General features: G+C 42.9%; 2 protein-coding genes across 5 annotated transcripts in view; one reads left to right on the plus strand and one right to left on the minus strand.

Annotated features, from left to right (window-relative positions):
* JARID2 (jumonji and AT-rich interaction domain containing 2) overlaps positions 1-20,009 on the plus strand; it is a 223,709-nt gene extending 203,700 nt beyond the window's left edge. For both annotated transcript variants that reach the window (XM_042806804.1, XM_032987760.2), the window contains exons 12-18: positions 701-815; positions 5,090-5,195; positions 6,072-6,254; positions 12,426-12,556; positions 14,624-14,807; positions 16,476-16,583; positions 18,464-20,009. In XM_042806804.1, coding sequence (XP_042662738.1) covers positions 701-815; positions 5,090-5,195; positions 6,072-6,254; positions 12,426-12,556; positions 14,624-14,807; positions 16,476-16,583; positions 18,464-18,640 — 1,004 coding nt within the window. In that variant the 3' untranslated portion in view covers positions 18,641-20,009. The remainder of the gene's footprint in view (positions 1-700; positions 816-5,089; positions 5,196-6,071; positions 6,255-12,425; positions 12,557-14,623; positions 14,808-16,475; positions 16,584-18,463) is intronic.
* A 1,064-nt stretch (positions 20,010-21,073) lies between these two features.
* Positions 21,074-23,107, minus strand: part of DTNBP1 (dystrobrevin binding protein 1) — a 70,367-nt gene continuing 68,333 nt past the window's right edge. For all 3 annotated transcript variants that reach the window (XM_042806805.1, XM_042806807.1, XM_042806806.1), the window contains exon 10: positions 21,074-21,990. In XM_042806805.1, coding sequence (XP_042662739.1) covers positions 21,743-21,990 — 248 coding nt within the window. In that variant the 3' untranslated portion in view covers positions 21,074-21,742. The remainder of the gene's footprint in view (positions 21,991-23,107) is intronic.

Raw genomic sequence — 23,107 nt, forward strand, 5'->3', positions numbered from 1 at the left:
GTATGTAGCAGATGGTATTTAAAGGAATGAAGGCAGGTGTGCAGATAAAGAATTAATGAATAGTTGAGACCATCTACCTGGGAGGGACCAGTTGTACTTGCAGCATCCCTTTCTGTTGTTGCCAGTAGGTCGATGGTCTTGCTTTGTGGCAGGGTGATGAAGGACAGAGCCGTGCAGCTTCCAACCTGGCCCGTAGTGCTGGGCAAAGCAGCACACAAGTTTTCTAAGTGAATTGCCACGAGTGCTCTCAGCTGCATGTGTGCCATTGCAATTTACTGGTGGAAACATTAGCTGAAAGCATAATTCAGCCTCCTGTGCCCGTGTTGAACCTGAACAAACCAGTTTGGGGAAACATAATACCTGTTCACAAGTACATGTACACTTGACAATGTGAAGCAACCTCCTCTGATCAATGGCATTGAACTTGAATTATGGGTATTTGTAAATTCTCTAAGGAATAAAAATTTTTACGGCTATTAGAAAACAAGGGCACTGTAATTGGCTGGTAGATACTTTGTTAGTGAAGAATTCTGCATTTGTTCAGTTATTATCTGTGAATTACTCACTCTGATAAGAAGACGTGAAACTGGAGGGTCAGCTCGTGGGTAGAACAAGCTTTTCAACTAAAATGCTTTCTCAAACTGTCTTTTAATTAGAAACAGCAGTTACTCCAAACCCATTTTCAATCTCTTTGTTTTAGGAGTGACAATTCCTTGGCTAAATATTGGCATGGTCTTTTCTACCTCATGCTGGTCTCGAGACCAAAATCACCTTCCATACATTGACTACTTACACACTGGTGCTGATTGCATTTGGTAGGTATTCCTATGTTTTGTTTTCTTTGCGTCCACTGTAGTGGCTGTCTGCAGGCTGGTGTTAACTGCAGCTTGTGTAGTACCTTTTGCATGAGTGAATCTCACCTACAGGGTCCAGTGCATGTGGTTACAGTTTTAGTGGGAAAGTGTAGGATAAACTATAAAGTGATGAAACGTCCTTTCCTGGAAGCAAAGTTTCACTTTATCTTCCGTACTCAGTTCTGAGATATTTAGCAGTAAACTGTTTCTGCTTGACATGGTGTTTAATCTATGGAAAGTTTTCATGGCTTGGAAGCCAAATGACAGCTAGTCAAGGTAGTCTTTCTCTAGGCTGACAGACACGTGTCAAGCTAGCTCCAGATTGCCACTTGTAAAGTGATTGAATCCATGTTCTGAGTAAGTAGGCACTGCTTGCTTATTATATGCAAAATATTTTGCACTCTGTATCTGCCAGGTCCCTAGTATTTTCTCTCATATGTATTTTTATCATTATCATATGATAATAATTTTTAATATGATTACACACATCATTCTGGTGTCTCAATGTGGACATCACCAGTTAGTTGCTGGCTCCATTTCATACTGGGTGGAGACCTCATGCAAATAGGCTTAACAGTCAGCTTATAAATGGTTTTGAACATGGTGAATCCTTCCTGAATTCAGTGCATGCATACTGCTACAGATGGTGGTGAGTTAGGCTGCAGTGGAAGTACAGCAGCGGATGGAGGGGTTGGAGGAAGCAGGTGCTGCTGGCACGTCATGTGCCTTTCTGCCAGGTTCCTGTGATACTGGGGTTACTACCCAAGAGGCTCGTCGGTGAGAATGGTGAATGATAAGCAATATAACTGTTTCTTGATCAGAGAAAATGCAATAAACAGAGAAGAAAAGTTATTTAAGTGGTGCCTCCCCGCATAGGTGAGAAGCTGGTTCCTTTCCAACAGTTGCCCTCTTGAAGTCTGAACTATGAGAGCCTTTGGCTCTTTACTGTGACAGGAAAAGGCCTGCAGGGCCCCCTTTGCATCCAGAAGTCCCCATGGTGGCAGTGTCTTTGTAAAGTGTGTACTTTGGCCATTACCTTTAACTTCCACGTTTCTCAGCTGCTGATGCCAGGGCTGTTGACCCAGCTGTCGCTGGGAAAGCAATGGCCCAGAAAAAAGGATTTGAAATCTTAGAGGAAACCATTAAAGCAGGAGCTCCTCTCTCCAAGTATTTGGAGAAATGTTCTGTATGCGATCATACCAAGGGGTATGCTGGATTATGCTACAGACCTGGGAGTTTGTAATTTTCTGTCATGGGCATTTCATGGCTCCTCTCCCTCTTCTGTGAATCAGGAATCTGTAATCTTTTATAATAATATACTATCAGGACGAATTGCTGAGCGAGGTACGTTGTCCTAAACCTTGGGTGAGTCTGTTTCTCTCTATGACATTCATCTAGTCTTAAATGACAGTAAATTCCAAAGAGAAGGTGTTCAAGAATCCCCTAATTAAATTCTGAGGCCAATCTTCATGCTGTGCATGTCAAAACCTGTGCCTTTTGAGATTGAACAAGCTTGAATGCAGCCAGCCAAAGTTTTAGGGAAGGCTAATATTTCTGTTTTTCCAAGCTGAGAAGAATAAAACCAAGGCAGCCGTTGGTTTTTTCTCGATGGGCTTACTTATACATGTAAGTAGCTTCAGGTGTATTTGTGATGATTGCCTTGACAAAACATGGATAATAAGCAGGAGTAACTCATAAGAAGGAAGAAGCGAATCTCCTTTGTCTGTAAAAGCAATCCTTCGGCAAGGCTGCCAGGCTGAGGTCTTAGGCTAGCATTCGTTATTAACTCATTACAACTTTTAATATTGCAGTAAAGTACCCACTTTTATTGAGGAAAAGATGAATTTAATAACTCTAGGTCTGACATAATATCTGGAGTAGCCCTGACAGCGTTACTTTCAGTGGCTGCTTCAGTGATAACCAAGCAGGCCACTGGGCACCAAAGCTCTCCTCTGTCTTGCAAAGTTCACCCAGCATCCATAAATCTCCTCTTCCACAGACAGATCCTTGTGGTACTAAAATTGGTGGTGCTTCATTTACCTGCAGATTGCTCAGGTCACTCTCTAATCTCTCAGGTTCTACCTTCTGAAGAGTAAACAGGGGAGAACTCAACTTTCATGCAGGGCAGAGAGGTCAGTGACCTAACCTTTTTATTCTGGAGGGATCCTCAGTGCCCATGAAAAGAGAGAAGAAAATTTTGGTCTGCCAGAGACACTCAGAAGTCTGTACTGGCTGCTCACTTCCCATTTTTATGGGTACGTCAAGAACCGCAGATGAATGAAATTGCAGCATACACCACAGTTGCAAAGGGTCTCCGTTCCCCTCAGTCCTGACAGTAGTTGGATAGTCCCATCCGCGTCTGTGCTGCCCCTCCTCTTCACACATCTTTCCCATGCTTTTTCCTGGGCCCGTCTCGTGAGGGGCTACGTACTTGAATCTTTCGGCTGTTCCACCTGTATTTTCTGACTCTAAAAGGAAAGAGTGGGCTCTGCCGTGTTCCGGGTTTGAATTTAATATATTTTCATCACCATTTCAAATCTGTTGTAGTGTAACTAGAGTAATACACTACACACATGGAGCTGTTCTGAAGCTGTCACTGGTAGCAACACAGGCACTGCAAAGTATTTGAAACACGGCATGCATTTAAAATTGCTGTTGGGACTTGATCCTTAGCAAGGTGAACTTCTTCCACTTCACCTCTCTATAACCCTAGGATTTCTTAGCAAGGTCATTGTCGACACATATGTATGGAGCCAGACTACGTACATCTGGGCAACCAGCTCATTAGAGCCCTTATTGTGGCAGCAATTAGCTGTTTGAGTAGATATTGTCATCTCTTCAGGCTCTCAGCTTGACGATCAACAAAGATGAATCAAAGTCATCATCAGTACAGTGAACAGTAACGAGATGTTCAAATCATAGGAAGTGCAGCCTCCTACAGACTCATCAAGCAGGATAACTCTGTATGACGCATACGGAGTTAATATTAGTGCACATTGTAAGCAAATACCCTGACAAGGTCTGTAAGGCCAGCAGAACGCTTTATGGAGAGACTGGATGAATGACAAGAAAACTGTACCTTTTCCCCCAAATCATTCCATATTTCTTCTCCTCTCTTGTTGCCAAGTTTGGAAAAGTAGTGCTCTCTGTGTGTGTGTGGTGTGGGGGCACATGGGTTCAGGTTGAGGTCTCATTGCTTAAAGTGAACTGGTAAGTCGTGATAAATCTGGAGATGCTTTTTGCTTGCCTGAGCGTAGTGAATCCAAATAAAGTAACGTCACAGACAGAGCATAGCGTGGCAGGAGGTTTGGGCACCCCAGGATTTGCACCGTGTTTCCCACCGAGCTGCGCTGCTCAGTTCCCAACGACCAGACCTTGGGAACAGGTCTCTTCTGGGTGGACGTAAGCCATTACCCTTCTGGCAGGGTGGAAGCAAAAGTAGAGACTAATTGTCACCAGATCGCCTGCCTGCATCCAGCAAAATAGCAGTTCTCTGGATGTGTGAAGCTAAGATCTGAGACTCCTACGTTATTTCTTGTCACTTCTGCGTAGGGAGCACTGCTGGCAGTGAGCACGGGGGACAGCTGCTTCCTTGGCTTCTAAAGGAGAGGAGGATGTGCAACTCGGCATTTACCCAGCAGAGTTTTAAATCTCTCTCACTGCTTTGGCTGCTCTTGGTCAGGTCTTTCTTTTGTCGCAAGGGAGAGCAGAGGTGGGGGATTTGTTTAGTAAGCAAGGCAAGGTCTTAGGCTACTTTGTGTGCTAACCGTGAAGGTGATTTGTGGTTTCTTGATTGTTAGGAACAGAAAACATCATTAAATAAAAAGATCCTTTTGTTGATGCCCAGGTAATAAATATGATAAAGATAACAGAACATACCTTGGTGCTCACGGGGTGCAAACTTCTGCCCGTAATCAGCTGCTTTGGTGCCGTTAAAATGAACGTGGTTCTATTGCTGATTTCTCTTCTCTGATTCTACAGGGCACTGAGTTTTCACATTTCTGGTTCGGGGATTTTGCGTCCTTTGGCATCTAGTGAATACCATCAGACTGAGTCTAAATAAACAGCTTCCCATGAATCCTCAGTGTTTTAGCAAAAAGAACCGTGTGGGAAAGCCTGTGTTTAATTTCTTTCTTTTAATCAATGTCCTGGTCTGAATTTCCTGTTACTGTGTAGCTGCGGACCATTATTTACTCCACAGTAAATCGTACTCTTTTCCTCTGACAAAACAACAGGTATTGCATTCCTGCTGCGGAGGAGAACAAACTTGATGATGTGGTACATACCCTGCTGCAAGCCAATGGCACTCCAGGGCTGGAAATGCTTGAAAGTAATGTAATGGTAGGTTAACGGCTGGGAGAGGTATTCCCATCTGAGAACTCGAGGTTAATCTGAAGGCTGGTTGGTTGGTTGGGGATTTCTTTTGGTTTTGTCTTGCACTGCAGTGATGCAGAGGCTGTTGTTAAAATCCAGCTACTTTCTACTTGCAGTTCTTTGTCCACGTGGCATTTTTCTAACAAGGCTCACATGTTAAAATGTTGGAATAAAAATAAATGTGGCAGTGTGATAAATGTCCATGTTTAATACTGTCCACAGTGTATTTAACCTCACAAAGAGAGTGTTCTGTAGTCAGTTAATCCGCCACGATCGACATTTTATGATACTGTCATGGATATGAGAAGCCTAATACTTAAAAGGATTTCAAAGGATTTTTGGTTCCCTTGTTTATTTTGTGGATAACAATTTCCATTTAGTGCATCCAAGTATAAATTTGGGAGCCCACGACAAAAACCCCTCCCTCAGCTATCCATGTTAACGTCTAACAGAAGTGCGGTAGCAAGGTGGATTCAGTGCCGAGTCCGAGGAGACCCGAGGTGGAAAACCAAGTGGCCTGCGTTGCTTTCTGTTGTAGTAGATAGTATTGTCTGGAGGCTTTGTGTTTGAGATATTTTTTGGCAAGTGAAAGTTTAAACTGTTGGTTTCAAAAGAGCCGCTTCTGTAATTCTCACTCCCAACACTAAGCTTCAGCACGTGCAGAAGGGAAGAGAGAAAGCGAACGGAGCTGAGCTGTTAGCACAGCACAGCTTTCCTCCACAGCAAGGAGCGTGTGGCAGTACCCAGCAAGGAACGAGATCTAACTGTAAAAGAAAGTTCTGATGATTTTTTTTTTTTTTTTCATTTTTTAATATGTTTAATTTTGCTTTTATGTCTTTCTAGATCTCCCCAGAAATCTTGTGTAAGGAGGGGATCAGGGTGCACCGTACTGTACAGCAGAGCGGGCAGTTTGTTGTCTGTTTTCCTGGATCCTTTGTGTCTAAAGTGTGTTGTGGCTATAGTGTTTCTGAAACAGTGCACTTTGCTACCACCCAGTGGACAAGTATGGGTTTTAAAACAGCCAAGGTAAGTTGAGAAAAGGAGTTAAAATGGATTCATGGCCCTGCCATCTAAACCGACAGCAAACCAGACATTCCAGGATCGATAGTGTTGTGAGACTAGTACAACTACGTCTATTTTTGTGAACGATTGCTTAAAAAAAAGGAAAAAGTTCTGCAAGGCATTAGACGATCCGGTGTTTTCAGAAAAGCAACTGAGTTAATTGACAGCTATAAACTTCTGTATATTTGTAAAATTCAGAAGATTGTCATGCCTGCAGACCAGTTGGCGAGGAAGCTTTTCAAGAATCCCTTCAGAGCTAATGATAATATATTGTATTATGCGTACTAATTTTTTTTAGTGATGTTTTCTAGAACCATTAGAATCTCAGGTGCCAGTATCTGAATGACTGTGGTTGTTAGCTCCTATGATAGGCAGAGTCAGTTAATACCCACAGCTGTATTGCTTGTCTTTCTCTGCCCCTTCCTTCAGGAAAAGCTCTTGATCAGGGCAATTTCAGTTTTAGTTGACTTGAAAATCCTTAGGTTTGCTGACCAGCCCATCTGATACTAAGATGTGTATTAGAATCCGCTTCCCGTTCCCTTTTCACACAACGAACCGAGGCAGGTTGCCTGCAGAAGTAGCAGAAGAAAACAGGTGGATTGTCCAGTCATCATGGTTTTGGCTACATTTCTGTGTTCTTGGTCAAAGAATATATGTCACTACCGGTGTTCCCAACCTCTGCAGATACGCTATGGGTTGCAGATGCTATTTTGGTAGTGTTTTTATAGCTGGGCCACTAGTAAATTATTATTTACAGCTTCAGACCAAGCGGTTAGTAAGTAATTCAATGTAAATATGTCCACAGTTAGGTTTTGGTTCTTTAGGGTTAATGGAATTCTTCCAGCCTGGTTATACCAACTGTATATTAACTTAGTTTGAAATAAAAGGTTATTTTATTACAGATTTATTTTGGGGGAAGGTGAGAATTGCACATGTGTGTAGGTAAGGAATGAGAATCCTGAGCTAACCTTTTCTGTCTGAAGGTACACAATTATATTAACTCCATATGCTGTATTTATTGCTCTACTGAACACTTGTTTAATATTGTGAAAATGCCACTCCTGTAAGAGACAGAAATCACTATGCAGCAATTAAAAAGCTCTTCTTGGTGCCTCAAATTCTGAAGAATAGTTTCTTTTGATTAATTTTTAAGAGCTTTGCACTGGGTAAATGTAAGCTGACTGAAAATCCAGCAGATTCCAATCTATGATAATCTACCTTGGAAATGGAAGTCACAGTACTCACAAACTTTACAAGAACCACAGATACGTGTTTATATAAAAATAGCTCTGGAACATCTACTGCGTTGTTCTTTTCCTCCTTTTACTTTTTTTTTTTTTCCTTCCTTCCTCTTGTTTTCTCAAACTATCCTATGTTCTTAACTCCTTTAAATTTTGGAAATTCTTCCTTGGTTCCTTCACTTTGACAAGGCACTTTGCCTTTTTCAAAGGCTGGCCGGGGTTGTGCTTTTCAGAGGTTGTGAGACATTCTGTGTAAGAAGCAAGATTCCCCTTTTGGACTGTTAATGAACTCTGACAAACAACTGTACTTTCCTGCCTGTCCAGTCTCAACAGCAATATTGACAGTTTTCAGCAGTTCGATACATGAACTCTGTTTTCATTCTGTGATACTGTGACCTGATTTTTTTATAGTGACTCTTTATATCACTGAATGATGTTTTATTTCTGTATTGAATGACTGCTCAATCTCCTTTAATATATGGAAAAATGAAATTCTGCATCTGAAATTGCATTGATTTCAGTTTATGAGGAGTTGGGATAACTGTTGGAATGAAAAAGCTTGTATAAAGCCTGTGTCAAGGGACAGACAGTTTTCACCTAAACCATACATGGAACCAGGTTGCTGGCTTTTAAAAAACACCCTAAGAGCTTTTGAAATTTTAAACTAAGGTTGAGGAGAAGGTTTGCAGTTGTGGTGAAAGAGTTTGTGTTTGGAATGGCAAAGGGCTAACTCCATATCCTCGGGTAAGGCATTGGGCAAAGTCAGGAAAACTCACTTGGGAAACAGGAAAACAGAATATTGGACTAAATTAATGCACTCTGGTCTAGAGGTTTGGAAATAAGGAAGAATGCCTGGGTTTAAAGGAGGGCTTTGGTGGAGGAGGGCCTACTAGGAACTCGGTGGAAAGAAGAGACTCAGCCGGTACCGGAATAGAAGGAGGAGGACATAGGAAAGGAGGAGTTAGTCATTCAGTTGGAGCAGCACTGCTGCACACGGAAGAGAGCTTATGGTCAAAGAAACCAGGTTTAACTCTGTTATCAGTGACAGAATCTCTGCGTACCCATCTTCCCATCTTAAATAGGAAAAGCGTGGTATTAGCACTGTGCTCCTGACTGTCCGGCCAAGATGCTGTCAGGGGGAAACAAAGTTTTAGTTCGGGAGAGGAGCACGCCTTTAAAAGGCCGCACAGTTACCGCTCCTTGGTTCCTGTCACGGAGCTGTTTTAGCCTGAGCAGACTGGGTTGTTTTCAGAGGAAACCGAATCGGAAGAGGCACTCCAGAAGTGCACCTGGTGCGCACACGCGCCCGGGGGGCCCTGCAGGTCCGCTCCTCCTGCTTCGCCAAACCAGATGGTGGGTGGACATCGCCTGGGTCGTCCCAAAGGAGGTGAGAGAAGCTGCAGGGACGGGACAGACGATGGTGATAGAAACTGCTGGCGTCCTCCCTCTAACTAGGATGGGGGTTGTGTTGGGAGTGCGATGCCAGAACCAAAATTCTGGGTCAGGAAATCCACACAAGAGCTGTCGTCTCGCTTCTCGGCAATGGTGGAGCCCAGTTCAAAACATCATTATGAAGGAGCTGCGCTGTGATGGTGAGCAGAGGTTAAGAACCTTGAAAAAGCAGTAAAAAGCAAAATATCCACTACTGTGGTGTTTCATTTCAAAAGACAGCCTCGCATAAAAACAAGGAAGCTTGTTAAATTGAGAATGCAGAAAGAAGGGTTAAGTGTTTGCGTGCAGCGTAGAAATTGCTTAAAGATGCCGCGTTAGGGGCTCACAACACATGCACATTGCCTAGCAAAAGAAAAATCTCAAAAGGCAAACCCCCACTAAACTTGGCATGGCTAAACACCAGGAGAAAGGAGTCTGTTTAAAATGAGACCAAAAAATCCCTTTTGTGTCCAGAAGATGAAAATGCAAATAAAACAACTGCTCTAGCAAGACGCATGTAAATACACACAAATGCAGTCCAGAAAGAGATTTCAAAGAACGTCTTCTTAAGGGCCAAAAGAAAAAAGAAATGTAGAAAAGAATGAGATGAGGGCAATCAACTTGGCTTTTGCAGAGAGGTCATGGCCCCCAGGCCTCGAAACTTTTGGAAGGATGCACAGCCAAAAGAGTTGCAGTTGACAGAGTCTGTGAGCTTTTCTGGAAGACTTTTGGCAAGGTTCCTTAGAAAAGGCTCTTAAAGAAATCAAGCTGCCGTGGGTTGAGTGGGAAAGTTCATGCACTGAAAAATAATTGATTTTAAAAGAAGCAGAGGATGGGAATGCACGGTCAGTTTTTATCATGGAGGGAGGTCTCTTTCTGTGCTCCTCAGGAATTTGTACTAAGACCAGTACAGTTCAACGTATCCGTAAATAACCTAGAAAGGGAAGAGAATAGCACCACTAATCCTTTATACTCAGGCTGGTAATGGTAATGACAGCAAAAATTAAAGCTATGAGGTGTTACAGAAAGATTTCATGATACTGAGTGAGAAAATGGGTTCATAGATTTTTAAATGACTCAGGAGTAAAACATAATCCTAATTTGACAGACACAGTGATGGGCTCTGAATGAGCTCTTTCTCCTGAGAAAAGAGGTCTTTGGATTTTAGTGGAGCTGCCAGCCAGGTGCTCTGGAGGTTTCAAAAAGTAAATCTTGGATGTGAGGAATTGCAAGGAGAGAATAGAGAGCAAAGCAGAAGCGTCACGATGGCACTGTGTGTTCTCTTGCTGTGGCCACGGCTTGAATACTTGTGCAATTCCAAATCCCTGATTGCAACAAGAAGATAGAGGAACTAGAAAAAGCACGGTGGAGATTGATGATTAAAGGTACGGATTAGCCTCTCTATTAAATATAAGAGGACTACTCAGCCTGGAGAATTGATGACCAAGACACGTACGATAGTAAGACCAGATCACGGGTGGCAGGGCGATGGTAATTGTGGTATGAATGTTAGCGCTCTCTCACAGCATTGAGAAATGTGTCATTAAGAGAAATCATTAGGCGGCAGGTCAAAAGCAAACAGAGTCTGTTTTAAAGTACTTATCTGTATATCTCATTACTGTGTGGAAGAGAAAAATGTACGTGGATTCAGAAATAGAGAGAAATGCCAAGACCCGGTGAGTTGAGCTGAACGCAGCCCGGGCCTGTCGCGGGCTGAGGAGGTCCCTGAGCTGGCAGCCAGCTGGAGCGTACCTTCCCCTTCGGTTTTGTCTCCAGCCCTGTGGCCTTTTATCCCGGCCGTGTGTCGCCTGTGCGGGCGTTTGGTCTGGCCTGGGGTGGCTCTTCTTACGCAGCCTCGGACAATACGCTAAGCGAATCTAACAGGCAACAAAACTCCTACTGCTCCTGGAAGTGCAGCTGTTCCCACCCCAGGGAGGCTCTGGCAGAACCTTCTGAAGAACGTTTTTCTTACCTGTGAGACTCTTTTGAACGCTTTTTGGTCAGCAAAGGTTACAAATGCATTTTATGATATGTGTGTTAGGACTTCAATGCATGCGGTCTGTGCTATTAAAAACAATGGATTTCATGAAGTATTGGTACTGATAAAACAAATACCAAAAGCATGTAAGGATCGTTACAAAATGGGGTGAAAAAAATTGAAGGTTAAAGATCAATCTTCATTTTTGTGATGAGTAGGTGTTTTGGGGGCTTAACTCCTAACTGAAGCGGCACCTCCACGTAAGGCTGCAGTGTTGGCATCCGTTGAAACTTCTCAGACACTACGTAAAACAAAACTTACCTCTTCAGACACTGGGAAAACTCTAGACTTTTCCCAACTGCAGAGTAAATCAAGGAGTTTGCCTACGTAAGAGTTATCAAAAGGGTTAAAGCTACCAAAATCCCTCCGTTTGTATTGACAGGAGTGAGAGATGCAGCTTTAAAAGCTTTAGCAGAGGGGAACTGGTGACAGGCAAAACTGAGCAGAACTGCAATCCTGTCTTTTGCCTGTTGTCTCTTCTCCCTGGCATCTGCCTGTTTTGCTAGCTGTTGTCTTTAATTCTTAAGCCCCAGTTACCTCTTTGGTGCTGTAAAAGATGCAAAATCACAGCAGTCCTAGGCTTCAAGTCAGTCGGAAGACTGGATCTTACTGGATGGCTGAGAGTGCGAATAATGTAGTACTGGAGTGACTGGGATACTCCTCTTGGCCCCCACAGGAAAAGAATTCTTGGGGAGGGAATTCTGAGGTGGTGTTTGGCTCCTCCACTTTGGTGAACTGCTTGTTAACCTATGCCTGGGCATCCTTCTTATTTTCATTTTTTCCTCATTTTCTTCACATCTCTCCTATTCTTGTTTTTTCCACTGATGAAGTTTAATTTTCTTTTTTGAAAAAAGGGTATTCCTGAAATGCGGTGACACTGGAATGCTTGCATTTGGTTTCACTCTCTTTGTATATGCAGACTTTTCTCTGCATTAAATTTCACAGTGAAGCATATAAGGAGAATACAAATGCTATCGTGCATTGCTTTCTACTGGTGACTTTGAAAGAAAATGTCAGATATAACAGGCACTAGGGCATTCTCTGAGAAAGCAGTTCACGGTGGCTGCCTGGTAGCATGCATTTGGTTTAGGTTTTCAAGTTTTGTTCTGTGGCATTGGTTCACCTAAAGCACGTGCAGAAAATCTTCTTTCTTAGTCCTTTCAAGAGGAAGACCCAATTCAGCAAAGCACTCGGGCACCTGGCTTTCCACCAAAAAGATTGATTTATAACAGAAGTTTATTTCAGTGGGAAGTTAGGTGCTGGATATAAGTTTGGAACAGAAATACTTTGTTTAATTTGGACTCTAGAAAGCTTGTACTTTTAGTTGTTTTAAAAGACTTTTAATTCTTGCTACCTTGGGATCGTTCTAGATAACACTTTATTTTCAAATTTGCTCACGAACTAATTTGGCAATTTCTGTCCCAGGAAATGAAGAGACGACGTATAGCCAAACCATTTTCAATGGAAAAGTTGCTTTATCAGATCGCAACAGCAGAAGCAAAGAAGGAAAACGGACCGACTCTGAGTACAATATCATCACTTCTTGGGGAGCTCAGGTAACGAATTGGGGGCCTGTCGTACTTACTTTGTTTTCATTGACAGACACCAGAGGTGGATGACGTAAGTAACCCTTTCAGACACGTCTTTCACCTGCTTAACCAAGCAAAAGCCCAGCAAACATACTTCAAGACAGCCACATGTGGGAGAAGCAGTTTCCTTGGCTGTATCTGATGGGAGTGCCCATGGTTAAGGTGTCTTACTCTAAGAACTCCCTAATTTGGGCACCGTCAAAGAATTAAAATTACAGTTTGCCTTGGGTTTTTATTTTGTTGATTCTTGGTGTCGAGAGTCAAGATTTCCTGATGCTTTAGGCGAGCTACACGGTGCCAAGTGGTTAAATACTTCAGTTTTTCAACCCTTTGGCATCAGTAGCCACTGTCGGTCCACCCCTGTCAAGGGTTTGCACCAGGAACCCTTGTCTTCAGCATCAAGACTGTTAGACTGCAGTTGTAGAAGGCACTTCGTATACAGCGAGTTGTCTTGATTTAAACCACTGAGTAAGTGACCAGCTTGTGCGTGGGTGCTAATGCACCTTGCTTTAGAACTTGAGCGTTTTAAAGAAAAAAAAGCTTCACACTCCTTTTTCTCTCCAGTGTTAAGGAAACATGTCTAGGGTTTCTCTTAAGATAGGTAAAAAAAAAAAAAAAAAAGAAAGAAAATACAATGTTGCCTGGCTTCCTGTGTAATGATCTTCTCTTTTGTTCCCTACCATGTAGTTGCTACCTATCTTTCAAGTTTGTGACAACTGGTACTGGAGATGTCAAGAAAGTTTTGATGAATGGAACCTACAAACTGTATTTAACTAACTAGCATGTTCATTTGGAAAATTTCCAGTGACATAATGAAGGGGAAAACAGCCCATGTGTTGTTTTAGTGTTCAGAAAGAAATACAAAGAGGTGTGCTGACTGCTTTACCTGCAGCTGGTTCCCCTGTGGGAATAACCACTTCCGAGCGCTTTTTTTTTTTTTTTTTCCCCTCGAAGAGGAAAAGTCTGCAAGTGCGAAATGTGAAACAGAAATTGTTGGTACTTGCTGTTAGACCATCACATCGACCTCTATCAGAGTGGTTCTCAAACTTGTTCTTACGCTTAGGTTGGAATTCTCTGGAGGATATCGGTCCTTCCTGTAGCTGCTTATGTAAAACAAAATCCCCAACAACAAAACCCGACCAAAGTGGAACACCGTGCCATATTTTTTCCCCCCCTTTGTTTTGTGTTGCTTGTTTGTTCTGAGTCTTTTGCTGCCTCCTCTCCTGATCTGCCTTGGTTGCTCAGTTTGCCCATGCCATGTGCTTAGCTTGGCTCTCCACCCATCTTCAGCTGTGTCTGGTGGTGAGCTTTTTTATTCTCCCCTTCCATCTGCTCGGCTCACTCCACACTTGCTGTCTTCCACTCAGCTCCAACCTGACCAGCTCTCCTACTGCTGTCTAGTTCAGCATAGGAAGTGCAGTTCACCTTGCAGACGCCGTGGGTGAAGGGCGGCTGGAGGGCTTAGTCTTTACTCTTAATTGACATCTCCTTCTTTTTCCCCTGGGTGTACAGCAAGATCTTCGTCTTGTGGCACAATCACTTGCCCTGCTCCCCCTTTCCTGCCTGAAGCACCTCATGGCAGCAGGTCCTTGGTTCATCTCTGCCTCCTGATGAAGGTGGCTGTGTTACTCCTGACAGCAACGGCTCCTCCTCCTCAAGGTGGCTTTGGGCAACTTCAGGAATGACACTCATGTTAGCCACATCTCCCGACTCTCCGCATGGCCCCGAGCAACCATCGACCTCCAGGAAGTACTCGGCAGTCCCCACTTCTCTGTGGAGCAGTTTGAGAACCACTGCCTTGATACAGTGGTCGCTGTTAAAAATCCGGAGATAGCTTTTGCACTTAGGCAGCGTTTCTGCGGCGCTGGCCGTCTCTCACCATGCGCAGGGAGCGGCACCAACCTCCAACAACACTCAGGGCTTTGCTGTGTGGAGCTAAGGTTTCAGTGGTGATCGTGGTAAAAGGGTGATTGTACATGGCTTATGTGGTGGGACGAGGCGATGCCGATGTCTAACTGCATGAAACGTTCACAGGGACACGGAGCTGAGGCAGCGGCGGCAGCTTTACGAGGCAGGTCTCCATTCTTCAGCGCGCTACGGCAGCCACGACAGCAGCAGCACGGGGATGGATGGGAAGAAAAAGCCTCGAAAGTGGTTGCAGTTAGAAACGTCAGAGAGGAGATGTCAGATTTGTCAGCACCTGTGCTATCTTTCCATGGTGAGTGACACCCTTGGCCACTGCCCCCCTCCGCCCTAAGGTCCTGTAAGGGACTAGAAGCATTTGAGAGACAGCACGTGGCGAGAGAGTCATCTCTGGCTAAAGGAAGGGATGAACTAGTCGCTCAGACCCCCCTGAGCATGTCTGCACTGCACTGGGAGGGGTAAGGAAGATACCTGCAGGTTGCCAGCAGGAGTAAGTGATGGCAGAGCTTTACCTGGGGTGAGCTAGCAACTCCAGTACGTGCCCCAGGTCTCAGGCACGCCGCTCCAGCCCCTGCTGCAACAGTTTCCCTGCAAGCCAGATTGCAGGGTAGAGGTCTCCTATCTTATCGAGCTCCGCTGCTGTTTGCCAACCCGTCTGCTCAGAAATAGAAGTCGTGCTCGTAAACTTTCTCTTTTTGGAAGTAATTGCCTACCGGTTTTTGCAGGTGTCACCACTGTGGCGACCCTTTCAGGTTTTTAGCTGTACGCAGAGCAGCTAGAAATACAGCAATTTCATTAAAGATACCAAGAGCCCCTCCCCCCGGCTGAGGTACCACATAGTTCCAAGATCAGATATTTAAATTCACGTCATACAGTGCGTGTAACTGTTGTCAGTGACAATGCTGCAGCTTTTCAGTTAACTCTAGCACGAGCTGCGTTTTGTCTCTGACATTTGGTGTAGTGAGTTATTTAAACTTCATCTCCAGGAAATGATTGTTAATATTTTTCTGTGAGATCCATCTTCTAAACAGTGCTTATAATCAATTTATATACTTAAAATGGGGGTATAAAGCAAGTTGCAACCCACATTCCTGCCGTATTCAACATTTTGCAGGAATTCCTTAACTAAATATAGTCAAATATGACCAATATGAGAGAGGAAAACCCAAGCTCTTTTTTCTGTCATCTTTTGGTTTGTTTGGTTATAGGTGTTAGGTTTTTGATGGAAATATAATGTAACTGTTAAACGATCACACGTAGCCGGTTTCCCTCCCTATGATATACTCCATCTGTACATGACTGTTGAAGCAGCACTAGTTTGAAGTAACTTTGAAATGATTTTGTTTAAAACAAAAAAACCCAAAACCAGCCAATCAAAACCTTCTAATTCTGGTCTGCTTGCTCTGGATGAAGTGTAGTTGAAGGAGGGATTTTTCCTTGTCGCTGTTAACGGTAGTAAGGGACAAAAAGTCAACTTGGTTGTCAAATTCCAGGCTGAGTATGTGGGCTCGGCAGGTGGCCAGCTGAGCAAATGTGACCTCTGCCGAATGAGACAGTAGAGAATCCCGTGGGTAAGCTTCTGATCTGATTCTTATTCAAGACAGCACTTACGAGTTACGGGAAATGGCTGCTTTCAGGAAAGCTTGAGGCTACATATTAGATACTAATGAAGCTTTATGCATACATCATTATTTGGATTTGGCCTTCGTTACAATTGGTGGGTTTTCAAAAAATTACACGTAGTTGCCAACATTAGCACTCGAAAAGGGATATGTACTTTCTTCTTCTTACAGAGTCTGAATCGTTCCACAAGGTGTTATGCGTCTTGTTTACAGCTCCTTCCACTCACTTGTAGTAAAATTCAGGTTTAATAATTCAGTCAGTAATTTGATAGTGTGTGCATAACATGGCTACGGTTTGGAGCTTACTGCACCGCTTCTCCCGCCTCTGCCTTTTTATACAGGTTGTACAGGAGAATGAAAATGTTGTCTTCTGCTTGGAGTGTGCCCTGCGGCACGTGGAAAAACAGAAGTCTTGTCGGGGACTGAAAATGATGTACCGTTACGATGAGGTCTGTACGATATAGCCTTGTGATGCTGGTGAGCTGTGGCACTGAAAACTTGGGAGTAGACTTAACTCTGCCTTTGTCCTGCCAAGACCTCAGGAGACTGTGCCTGGGGCTTTTTTTGGCGTGGGAAGGAGGCGCTTTATTATGCTCTAAGTAAAAGAAAGAGAGGGGAACATGATTACAGAGAGGAAACCTGAGGCATAAACCGCATGAACGTGGGTTACAGGGCAGAGAAGCCATGTAATGCTTTGGGATGCTGCAGAGCATGAGGCTGTGCGCTGGCTGGTCCGTTTCTGGGAACTCCTGTGCTTTAGCATAACTCCTCCCTGTGGATAACTGAACCTTCTTTAAGGCAAACCTGTAGATGGCAGCCAGTAATGGCTTCAAGCAAAGGTGATGATGAATAACGACAGAAGTCAAGCCGGTGATTTAGGTCAGTGCCTGGGCTCTGGGCTTGTGCCAGGCTGCATTTGTCCCTTGTGTGTGTGTGGGGGGGGGGACAGAGCGGGGGAGCATTGCACTGTTAGCCCGACCTGTGGCTAGTGAGGCAGGGGGAGAAATGACAAAATCAGCTCTGAGGGATCAGTGCTGGGAGAAGCAGCTTTTGGAAACGGGCTTCGCGGCAGTTTCTGACGTACGCGCGTAGAGGCGGGGGAAGAAACCCAAGAGGTCGAAGTAAGGCTGAGGGGGATGATGCCTGCGTGGCTTTGCTCACTGCTAGTTGTAGGCTCTGTGCTGGGAGGAGGTACTGCAGACACAAACGAGCACAACCTCTGAAGCCCAGTGTAATGCGATAAACGCAGGCGAGTTTCAGGAAGTTATTCGGAAATTTTCATGTATTGCACTTGCTCTTGAGATTATTCGGTCCCTTACAGCTGGTGCTTTCACAGATTCTACTGAGTTCTATTGAGGCTTTCAAAGCCACTCTTTTCAGCAGAATCACATACAGTAATTGTTTTGCTAAGTTTTATAATTACAAAGTAGGTGTTTTAGACTGTGCCGGGAAAGGCAAGAAAACCTCTCTTCCAGTACTGGATGATCATTTTTTTTTTCCAAATGTAAAAAGCTGCCACAAAATTTCTACGTTTCTGAGAGATACTAACTGCATGCCTGGTTATTAACTACAGAATTTTTTTTGAGGGCTGTGACTGGGGACAGAGATAACCTGCATGTCAAGTGCCATTTGCTAAATCTACTTAATGGTTAGGTAGACTTAATTAAGAAGCTGTTTCAACTTTGCACAAAAGGTAACTCCTCAACATTCTTACTAGGATGGGACAGCCAGGTCAGGAAAAATCTGCCCCCCTTCACTCCCAAACTTGGGCAAATCCCTGAAAGCAATGGAATCGGGGGTGACGCTGCAGCCAGGAGATGCTGGCGTGCAGTCCAAGGCCCCCTGGCTCTTGCTGCTCACAGTGCCAAGGGCCTGAAGCCCTTTTGTAAATAGTAAATTAGAAGCAATGTTACTGCGGATTTCTAGTTATGCCATTTATAACTTTGTTCAGCAATGGGTTTTAAATTGTATCTGAAGAACATTTCTGACCCTAGGGAGGTAACCTTCCAGCCCAGCTGCTTTATTCTTGCTTAGTGGCCAGAGCTCAGACGTTTCTACTTCTGGTGATTACTGTCTTTCGGTTTGGAGAAGGAAAGCTTCAGCAAGGGCAGCACCACACAGTACATTTTACAGAACTCCTGGTTGTAAATAAGTAGTATCTGAGCCAAGCTTCTGCACAGTTGCCAAATCTATAGATTTCCACACACCCCCCCCAGTTAAGTGCTTTCAGTCAAAAAGGCAGCACTCCATCTCTGTCCATCCATCAATCAGATGTGTCTGGAGAAAGAGTAGATGCTAATTTGTGTTTTGTTTCCCCCTTCCTGAACAGGAACAAATAATCAGTCTAGTCAATCAAATCTGTGGAAAAGTATCTGGTAAAAATGGCAGCATTGAGAACTGTATCAGCAAGCCTACACCAAAAAGAGGACCTCGTAAGAGAGCGACAGTTGACGTGCCATCATCTAGGCTTTCATCCTCCAGTTCATCCAAAAGTGCTTCAAGTTAATCCTGAAGATGCCAACACTCTCATTTTGTCAATTTATATATATTTTTTGTAATTATTATACCATAGTTTGGAGTACTTGCTGTAGAATACAAGCTGTCTTTGCACTAGCTCTAAAGAAGATTTTCTTCTGGTTTTAGAGAACTAATTTTGTTTTAGCATTAAACTGTTGAATTTTTTTTTTTTTTGTACTTAGAATAGATAGATACAGCAGTCTGATTTTTTTAAACTGCCGTATGTTCACTGTTTTAAAACCGGCAAGGGGCTGATAAAATATTAATTTGTATTGTCCCTATGGCTGAAAAAATAAAAAGCCTTTTTGGTAACTGTGAAAAAGGCTTTTAACCCATTTTTTGAATAGGTTAAAGTTTGATGTGTTTTATAATTTGTTCTCCAGTCATGTGAGCAGATTTTTCTAGAGAGAAAAGGGATAGGAGACAAAAACTTGAAAGAAATTGCTTTACTTTGGATGTCTTTTATTCTGTCACGGCAAGATGAGTTTTGTAATTTTTTAAATTGGAGAATACACACTTTCTTTGGGAGGTTATGGCAGCTGAAGATGGACTTTGTTTCCTAACTGTAGGCAAAAGGAGGAGATTTGGAGTATGTTCTCTTTTACCAGCACATCACTATGCATCTGTTTTGAGGGGGAAAAATAAAAATGAAAAAAAAAAAAAAAAAAAGAGGAAAAAAGACTGCCTGCCTTGAGGAGTCATGTGAGGGAAAACTGTGCCTGATTTCATTAGGAAATCCATTCTGTTATTTTTTGGTGCTGTTGGCTACTTTATCAAAAACCCTTCAATAGCATCCTTTAAAGAAAAAAAAAAAAAAAAGAAAAAAAAAGAAAAAAGTGATTGAAGCCATAAGTGCTTCTTTTGTCATAGACGTGCAATCTTTCTAACATTCCATTTCCATTCCACTGCTGTTTTTCCACACCTTTACACAGTCAAGCATTAATTTTTGTTTTGAATTTGTTTCATTATATGATCACATTTAGAGCCACTAGCAGGTCTGCATATTTCTTTTGAATGTGAAAATGCATTTGCTTTCATCTTGTCTATTTTTTCTCTTCATGTTGTAACAAAAAAAAAAAAAATCACACTTTTGTACATATGCCTGTAAATTTTTTTAAATACTTGAGCCTTTTCTTGGGGTGGGGGGAGGGATGGCGAAGAGACAAGATGAAGAAAAGCCTTACGTTTCACTTTCTTCATCGGTTGGATTGGATGCTTACAGGGTTTTTCTTGTAACATTTATAAGTGCTGCTTACATCACTGAACAACAACAAAAAATAATAATGGAGTAGCTGTTGCCCTTTTCTGGTTGTGTGTACAGTATGTGTGGAATAAAAAAGGGAAAATGTTTTCACAAACTGTTTTGTTTCGTAATTGAATTCAACAATACCGTAGCTACCCATATTGCACTGAGCTTGCCAGTGGTGACTGTCAGGAAAGTCCTATAATACAATTTGTTGGTTGTTGTTGCAGAAGACTGAACTGTTTTGGAATATTTAACAATAACATAAACAGAGTCAAGTGTTTTCAAATGTGGTTGTCTGGTTTTTATGGCCTTGCTGTGTACTTTTCCCTCTTGACAGTAAACTTCTGACTATGGCTTACAGTTTGACATTTAATTTATTAGCGCTGCTCTGCTCTCTTTCCTTGTAAGGAAAGACTTCATGTTGTTTATTGCCAGTTTTTTGTTTACTTCCCAGGTTTGTACTACGAGGTTTAATAAAAAAACAAAACTTTTTTTGACATTTTGTCTGTCTTCTGGAAAGCGAGTGAGTAAAGTAAGCTCCTTGAAGAAAAACGTCTTTCAACCGATGCCTCGTTAAATAGTAACTATCTACCTGGTAGGTATCCAGCTCCTAGCTTTCGTTTTCCAGAGAGGCCTCAGGAAATACTTTGTCAGGCACCAGGAGAGAGGGTGAATCCTTAAGGAAACTGGCCCCTTCCCAGCTGGCTTGGGCAGGGCTCTGGAGGGGACCTACAGCACAGCTCGTCCTTTTACTTACACTGTTTCCGATTACATTCCTTCCCTCCGTGCATGAAGAGCAGGAGCCAGGAGCCTTCTCGAAGGAGAGCAGATCCCTGCAAACAGAGCGTGAGACTTGACAAGAAACAGGGGTTAGACATGTTCAGACCTCACTTTCAGAGAGAAAAATGACTGAAGAAAAAAATGCCAGGAAGATGATGATGATGATGATGAAGTCTTACGGTTTATCAAACGTACACCGTTTGTAATTCATTCGGGTTTATTTCCCTTAAATTGCTGGCTTGCATCAGTGTAGTCAAACAGATGTTACCATGAAAAAGTAAATTACACTGGTGCTCAGGATAAATAACCTCTTTTTTTTTTTTCTGATTGCTGAATTAGTCTCCTCTGTTCACTGTCATGGATAAAAATATTTGGGTAATCAAGTAAAAGACATGGTTGGGATAGAAATACTTTATTTTATCTCAAAAGAGGAGTAAATTTATACAATGCTAAGATATCTGCTCCACGAGGAGTGTAACATTTCAATATGCATCTCCTCCTTTTCAGTGTTTTTTTTTGTTTTTGTTTTTTTCTTAACACCTATGATAACTAAGTTGGTCCTGAATAAGAAGTGAGAGAGAGTAGACACTGCTGCATTAGTAGACAAAGGCAGTAGGCAGACAGTAGGTAGTAAAGAGTAGAAAATTACTTTTCGTTTTGGTTTGGATCCTAAATCTTCAGTTGCAGCAGCTGAAAACATGCAAGGAACAATTTGGGTTCAGTATTACACATCAAGTCTAAGTATTTCCCATCAGCCATTTAAAGGTTAGTGGTCAAAGTAACTTGTTTCTTTCCCCTTTAATTCTCTTATACATAGTATATACAACAGTTTTACTGCTCCCCTGAGCCCCAAGACTACTGTTAAAGTGTGTGTGCTTTAGGCTTTTTTTTTTTTAAAAAAAAAAACCCCAACCTCCCCATGACTGGCAGTTTTGTAAAAAGGCGGTGTTACTAGGTAAAAAGATCTGGCTGTTACGCTTGGTTAGCAAATTGTTACACAGGCAAGCTCTTCATTCACTGGTTCATTCATTCAGAAGTCATTCTTAAAGGATATGGTGTTAAGATTCAAATAGTTTGAGAGTCACTTTCATCACTAACATCTGAAGCACCCTTTCTTTCAGTTACAGCAGCAAGAGCAGTGTCCACTTGAACTTCCTCTTCATCAGACTGAATAACCGGAGACTCTCCTTCGCTCGCATCCTGGCTGGCAGACTCGGTACAGGTTGATGACAGCGAAGACAGTTTCTGCCGTAATTCAGACTGGCTCGGAACCTGGAGACTGATCTCATTCACGTAGGTGTTGGACTCGGGCCCTTATAGTTGGGAAAACAACAACAACAACAACAATCAAGCTGTGGCTCAGCCAGGGAATCGAGAAGTCATTGTATCAGTGGAGCTCGACGCTGGTTAAGGGGCTGCGTTCAGGCTGTTCTGCTGCTTTTGCAAAGCACCATTACAAAACCTGCCCAAAACACAAAGCTGCCTTTTGGCTTTTCTGAAGTTGATCTCAAATACGAGCCACGGGCTGGTTTTAATCTGTCTTTGATGGTGGGTATGTATGTCTCTCGCTCATTCTAGAATTGCTAACGCTTGAGATCAAGTCAGCTAAGATTGCAGGAGTCCTGACTGTTCAGAGACACAGCTGGTGTCCGGTTTGCCTGTTAGCCAAGACCACTTAATCCTCCTCACTCTGACTTTGATAAAGTCCGTTCAGACTCCAGCAAATGCTGAAAATTTTTACCAGTGGGAAAATCCTCCAGACAAACTGTCCCGCTGAACAACACAAATAAGGCTGGGTGAAATTAAAAAAAAAAAAAAAAAAATTAAAATAACTAGGAGACAGGCGATAACAGTAATCTCCCATTCTGACTAAAAATCAAGATGCAGAAGCAAAACAGTTTTTTGCCCACAGCATGAAAGTATTCCTCTGGTAAAGCTGTATCACAGCTCAAGCGCACAGGAGTGGGATTTTAAGACTATGCTTCCTCCATAGCCTGTGCAAAAAGACTTCTAAGAAAGTTCAGTGCAATGGTGTTTGCTTGCAGTTTGAGAGTTCAGATCTCAAAATTGTCTTCGATCCTTTTCTCTGGACGCTTCCTGGCAGTAAGAAAGATGTTAAAGTAGGGAAATATCTAAACACTATGTAATCTGCCAAATAAAGCCTTTTTTGGCTTTTCTACCTAACAAGTGTTTGGGACACACAGCTTCCTCACAGCCTTACCAAGTATCTGTGTTAAATTTTAACAAGAAAACAGTCATCACGGCCTCTGGATGCAACAGAAGCTTGTTGTACCAGCCTGTTGCTCCAGCACATGTCTTGCCCTAACGAGCTGCAATCTAAATTCTGGACCTAAACTTGGACAGCAAATAGCCCCGTACGGGACATTCTTTTGGCTTCCCTGGGACGCAGGAACCCCAGGGGGAAACATG

Source organism: Tyto alba, unplaced genomic scaffold (genome assembly GCF_018691265.1).
Source record: "Tyto alba isolate M040663 unplaced genomic scaffold, T.alba_DEE_v4.0 Super-Scaffold_48, whole genome shotgun sequence".
NCBI lineage: Eukaryota > Metazoa > Chordata > Aves > Strigiformes > Tytonidae > Tyto > Tyto alba.